This window comes from Propithecus coquereli, unplaced genomic scaffold (assembly GCF_000956105.1).
Source record: "Propithecus coquereli isolate 6110/MARCELLA unplaced genomic scaffold, Pcoq_1.0 Scaffold45, whole genome shotgun sequence".
In the NCBI taxonomy this organism is placed as follows: domain Eukaryota; kingdom Metazoa; phylum Chordata; class Mammalia; order Primates; family Indriidae; genus Propithecus; species Propithecus coquereli.
Genome location: NW_012150285.1, coordinates 765700 through 772329, shown reverse-complemented (window position 1 = coordinate 772329; position 6630 = coordinate 765700). Strand labels below are relative to the sequence as shown.

The 6630-nt window shown below is 46.8% G+C and overlaps 1 protein-coding gene across 1 annotated transcript in view; it reads right to left on the bottom strand.

Annotated features, from left to right (window-relative positions):
- Positions 1–3227: 3227 nt before the first annotated feature.
- Positions 3228–6630, bottom strand: part of GPR88 (G protein-coupled receptor 88) — a 3961-nt gene continuing 558 nt past the window's right edge. The window contains exon 2 of the mRNA XM_012654870.1: positions 3228–6325. Coding sequence (XP_012510324.1) covers positions 5098–6252 — 1155 coding nt within the window. The 5' untranslated portion in view covers positions 6253–6325 and the 3' untranslated portion in view covers positions 3228–5097. The remainder of the gene's footprint in view (positions 6326–6630) is intronic.

Sequence of the window (6630 nt, the reverse complement as noted above, 5' to 3'; positions counted from 1 at the left end):
GGCTTTTAATTAGCAATGTTTAAGGCTTTTACAAATTAAAAAATATGCAGCTTTTCTATGAAAGGTCGTGAGAAATAATTGCACATCTTGAGTAATTTTATCTTGAATTTAAAGTAGTAATTAGGACTGAAACTTCCTATTGTTGCTTTCTTCGATGTGAACAGAGCTTGGATGTGACAGGTGTATAAATCACCCTCAAATGACAGCCCCAACAGCATGTGATTTATACATCTAGCTCATAACCCCATGTTATTACTCCGGAATATCCCTTGGTAAGATAGGAATTGGGAGCTGGGATTTAGTCTTAGGTCTACTTCATTAAGAGAAAAATAAACATGCAAGAGAAAGGACCAAATCTTTTTTCTTTTAAAATTACCATCTTCAACTATAAACATGTATTAAAATTATAGTATATTTCAGAAACTGGTTACAAAACAGATAAAAGATAGTATTTTTCTCCCACCCAAAAAAATCAGAGAAATGAGAAATAAACCCAAAACAAACAAACAAACAAACAAAAACCTTTCCTATGTGGTTTTGAAGACAAGACACAAACATTCAGAAAAAGATAATACAAGAAGGGGATATACGGTAAGAACAGAGTAGAAGCAGAGCTTTTAGCGGGGGCAGGGAGCTCTAATGAGGCATAGAAAGTAAATGAGCCTCCCTGGAGTGGAAGATGGAGGCTGGACAAGCAATGAAAAGCTAGGACACCCCAGGACGGTGTGTCAATGCCCCAAGGCTCAGACACAGAGCATGGGCCATGTTTCGAAGGCAGAGTATACACCAACTGGGCAATAGCAAAGGATGCAAGTTGGGGAGAGAGAGATTTGGGGAATTAGGGAATGGTCATATCGTAGATGGAATTCCACATCTGATTTAAAAGTCCCAATTTTATCCTACAGTACAGAACTTTCAACTGCACACTCTGGAGTCAAAGGTTTGAATCTCATTTGATCCATCATGTGGCCTTAGGCATGTTAGTTATTTTTCTTTCTTTCCTTCTTCTCTTCCATTTCTCCTTCCTTTTTTTTTCTTTCTTTCTTTCTTTCTTTGAAAAAAACACTTTACTTTTTAACTTTTCATTATGAGAAATTTTAAAAGATATACCACAGAAACAGAGAGAACTGTGCGATGCATCTCCACATACCTACCGCCCCATTCAACAACCATCGATATCCAATCTCTTGTTTCATCTACGCTCTTTCTACTCCCTTCCCACCATTGTCCTCGCCTATTGCATTAAGCCTGATATGATTAAGCATCTGGGCAAAGCCTGCGTGTGGCACGTGGAGGCCGCGCTGGTGGGAGGAGCTAGGAAAGGATGCCTGGAGAGGGCCTGTGTGTAAGGAGTACCGAGAGCACTGTCGCCTGTAGAGAATGGGGCTCCAACCTGGTCTCGTGCTTTAAAGGGCCTGTTTCCGCCCTCCTCTGGCCACCATTCCCACAGGGAAAGGCGTCCCATGAAAGGTGATCCCCTAGATCCTGTGCCTCCCTCCACAGGAATTCCCCGCCCCGACAGCTCGAGGCCACTTTCAGGGCATGCTCTGGCCCCTGTTTGTGTGCCACTAGATCCCAGAGGCAGGCAAGGTGGCTGGCTGAGAGAAGGATGTGGGCAGAGCTTGGACATGTGGGCTGAGTCACACACATGCAGGAGGCCCCTGAGATATTGAAAGCGAGAGTGGGGGGAAGAAAGGGGAGCAGAAAGGGCCCCCCTGTTCCTGCAGAACAGGGCTGCATCTGGAGCTCCACTCTTGCCCAAAACCCACGAACATTAAGGACAGGCCTCGATAGTAAGGGACATCTACAATTTTCCTTAATATTCTTAAATCTAAATTTACGCCACTCATGTCCTCTGTCAAGTCAGCTTACAGAACTGCTGAAGCACCAGATGAGCATTGTCTGAATCCTGAGACAGAACAAAGGTCACACAGGAAACAGCGAAGTCAGCCAATACAGTTGTTATCAGAAGAACAAGGTTACTGTGCATCACGAGTTCAAAACAGACCAAAATTCCATCAGTGAGCAGATCTTCTAAAGGACTTTATCAGAGGATTAAAGTGGGCCCCTTGCTCCTTCCCCAGTTACACTCCATCCTTGCACCCAGATCCTCCTGAAAAACAAAAATACCCTCAGTATAGAAAACTTTCCCCCTAATTCTGAGAAACAAGGAAACTTGTTTGACTTGGGAACTCTCCCTATAGTGTTTAAAACAAAGACCACCCTTGTAAAAAACAGAATTTGTCTTTATTCACGTAAGTCATTTTGGGAGAAGGGAAGTGTTGTTAGAGATAATACCTATTACATCCAAGCATTTAGCCATTAAAATGCATGGGGATAAACTTTCTGGTCCACGTAAAAAAAAAAAAAAAAAAGAAAGAAAGAAAGAAAGAAAATGCCTGAGGAAGGGAGGTGGGTGCTATGTGCCTTAGTAGGCGTATACCTAAAGAAAAAAAAAAAGAGTAGAAAAGACAAAGTAGGGCAGCCCACGATAGCAATTAGGATTTTTTTATTCCTGAGAGGATAATATGTGGTTTCATTTAAGTAAAAACACAATCTCCATCAGCTTAATTTGTAAAAGCAATAACTCCAGCACTCACAGCTAGTGCCCTAGTAAAGCAATTTTAGACACATCATTGCTACTTCGAAATTAAAAGTGAATCAGTCCTATGGAGTTAATTACCAGTAAATTAATCTAAAGCGGGCCTCCCACGTGGCATGGAGCCAGCATAAGATGGTTCTCAGTGCTAGCCAGAAACATTGCAAGATACCAGGTATATACTTGAAATGCTAAGTTTATATTAAACAATGGCAAATATCTATATGAACAGCGGGAGAAATCATTTGCAGCATCCACAGTGAAAAACAAGGACAAAGGCCTGAATTAGAAGAGCTTTTTGATAGAGATTTATAAAAGTGTCCCCCAACTGCCTCTCCCAACAAAAAAGGAAAATCCTCAGCTCTCTCGTTGTTGCAGCCTATTCCCCAAAGCTTACAGAAAGGAAATGATACCTATTTCTTTTTAATCCTTGTATATGGAACTTATTTAATTAGGTCAAGTAGAAGTAACTTTAGAAACCAAAAATAAAATTAGATAAAGCCAGCACAAGAAACTACTTTCATCACTAGTGCTTTGGACTAGGACAGCCTCTGCTACAGTGTTCTCAAGGAGGTATGCAAGAAAACCAGAGACAAAAGAAGAAAAAAAAACACAGAAGAATAGTTATTGAACTTTAATTAAATATTTGAATCAAAGAAAATGGGAAAAGATGAAACTTTAGTAAGAGAGAAATGGTACATGCACAAAGAGGATAGATTAATAAAATGGCTGCTGATCTATTATTGGTGATGAACATATTTGTTCTGTTTTGTTTTACTAAAAACAAGTCAAAATTTCCTGCAGTTCCCATAATTATTCAAATGCACAAGCGTTCCTAATATCCTGGCTTAAACTGTCCAGGAGGGCAACAAAGCAAACTGGTTTTATTCCTGAATTATGCAGTTAATTATGGCTGTTTGGGCCCAGATTTGATGTAGTTAGCAGTCAGAATGCTGACATATGATTGTTAAAATCACTTTCGTCCCATTTTATTTTTATAAGGTGATTTTACACAATATTGAATTTCAGATATTTCTAGATAAATTTAGTAAACCGAAGATGAAAATGACAAACCTCAAATAATACATTGAGAACAGATTCCCATTTGAACCGTTCATTATATATAACTGAGTTTATTATACTCCTTCAACAGACACAATATTAATGTAAATGTCATGGTAATATATATGAACTACACAAAAACAGTGTTGCTTTCTAATGTGTGGCTTGTTTAAACCCTAAAAGAGCACAGCTGGCTTTGCAGATCCATCTTGACTGTGATCCCATTTGCAAGATAAAGTCCCAACTGGGAGTTTTCTCATAAATTGGGCCAAGACAAGAACTCTACATACCCAGAGGTGTCTCCGTGTCTCTTTTCAAATAATTGAAGGCCATTTCTTCTGGTGTCTGGAGGAAGTAAAATGTCCTTGTCTGATGGGTATTGCTTTAGCATACCACATGCCCAATAAATTCTAGCATCGAGGAGCATGCAATAGCAGCTAATATTAGCTATACAGTCATGGTATTACTAGTGTTTAATTATATCATGTGCATTGAGATATTTTAAATGTTAAAGAGAAAACAGAAGGACTTATTCTCCTTAGCAACCATTATAGTACAGAATGTTCAAAGCTGCAATCACACTCATAAGGCAAATAAACTGGTTACGAAATGAGGGTAGCAACAAGTGTGCATGCTATAGAGAATGTGAAACTGGCACCTAAAATAGATAACTTCCTTATTTACTTTCAAAATTCAAGTGCTGGCTCAGATCATCAATTATCTAACTGCAAATGTTTCATGTTAACACTCAATGCCAATTCCCCATCTTATGAGTGCAATAAAGGGAGTGTAAAATGATTTTTTTCTCTCACTGGCTAAGATTCTATCGCATTCGAGAATGACTTTATAAAAACCCTTTTAAGAATAAAGGGCTTAAGGTCTTAATGGAAACTCATACTGGTGTGCACTTCTGTAGCTTCACTCCTCCAGGTTAACAAAAGACTAAATTGTAACATAAGCATCATCAAGGACAGGTTACTTTCTAAAATACCTCCTATATATTATTTCCTTCCTCAATACTATTTCCTTTGGCTCATGCACACTCAAGGCGCTTCATATATAAGACAACGAAGGTAGGAAGGGTTATATGCTAAAAGCTCTTTGAAAGCTCTTTTTCAAAAACAAACTGTGTTGAAATAAATTAACCGGTTATTTTAAAACGTCAGTTTGCAAGTTCTTGAAGTCTCTGGTGTTTTGACTTTAGGATTTCTCTAAAACACAGAAACAAAGGGTACAAATCAGGTGGCCGTCCCAAATGACTTCGGGGACCCCATTTATGGAGAGGCCTCGGTTCAGGCACACCACTGGGGTCGAAGGCAAAATCTTTGCCCCGGTTTTTTGGCTTTGCGGCGGGAGTCTTCGTTCGGGCAGGGGATAACTTAGGAGGCAAGGAGGAGATGGTGACCAAAGACGTTGGAAGCCGGGCCCTGGCGGGGTCACCAGTGCTGGCCGGCGGCGCGGGTGCCCAGCTGCGCCTGAGACACGGCGGGCACAGCCGTGGCCGCGACGGCGGCGGCCGCCGCGTCGCCGACGCCGGGCAGGACGGAGCGCACGGAGCGGCGGAACTCCTCGTTCCTCCACGTGTAGAGCAGCGGGTTGAGCGCGCACAGGGCGCAGCACAGCAGCCAGCTGGCCGCCTGCACGCCCCAGGGCACGGGCAGCGAGAAGCCGCTAGCCAGGCTCACCCACACCAGCGGCTGCGTGGCCAGCAGGAAGACGCAGCAGAGCAGCAGCACCGACAGCCCGCTGAGACGCCGCTGCGCCCGCCGCGGGTGCAGCGCGGGCGGCAGGGGCTGGGCCTGCGCGGGGTGCGCGGCGCCGCCGGGGCCCGACGCGTGCGGGGCGCCCGGGAAGGCGGCGGCGGCGGCGGCGCAGCCCGGCAGCTGGTGCAGCAGGTGGAAGTTGAGCACGCTGACCCGCTTGACGCTGACGCGCACGCGGCGCACGATGCCCAGGTAGCAGTGCAGCAGCAGCGCCGTCTGCGCCAGCAGCGCCGCGGCGGCCAGCAGTGCCGGGTAGTGCACGCGCGGCGGCGCAGCCCCGGGCCGCGGCGCCCAGGGCGGCAGCAGCAGCACGAGGCCCAGGGCGAGCGCCCAGGACAGCGCCAGCATGCCCGCTGTGTGGCGCCGCTGGTACAGAGCCTGGTAGGTGGCGGGCGCCCGGGTGATGAGCAGGTAGCGGTTCAGGGCCACGAGGCAGTGGGACAAGAGGGACACCGTGAGCCCGAGGCCCAGCAGCCCGCCCCGCAGCAGGCGGTAGCTGCCCCCGGCGCCGTCCCACTCCCCGGGGGGCTCCGCAGAGCCGGCGGGCAGGAGCCCGAGCACCGCCTCCTGCGGCATCCAGAGGGCGCAGACGCTGAGGTCGGCGGCGCAGCCGTTCACGATGAAGGCGTTGCTGGTGGTCTGCAGCTTTCGGAAGGAGGATACGAGATAGATGACCATGCCGTTGGCCAGAGTACCGCCGATGGCCAGGCCCGAGTACAGGAGGGACACAGGGATGCGCCGGCCCGCCCACGACTCCTCTTCCTCGCAGAGCAGCAGCAGCGATCCCCCGGTGGTGGAGGAGGTGGACGTGGAGGAGGAGTTGGTCATTCTGGCCAACTCTTCACACCTCGCTCGCTAGCGTCGCCTTCTCGCAGCGCGGCCCATCCTGACACTTGCCTGCCTGCCTGCAGGAAGGGCAAAGACGTCCCTTTAGCCCTCTGCCGCCAACACAAAAGGCTGAAGCAGGATAATGGGCTGGGGGAGGGGGAGAAAGGGAGCTCGAGGAGAACGGGGGTGGCGGATGACAGGTGCCTGCCTCGGAAATGTCTCCAGATCGAGGGAAAAGGCCTCTTTGCATTGCATTTGGCAGGCATGGGGAAGCCCTGGGACAGAGAAATATCAAGAACAGTCTCCTCTTCTCCCCCAACACACACACACACACACACACACACACACACACACACACACACACACACACACACACAG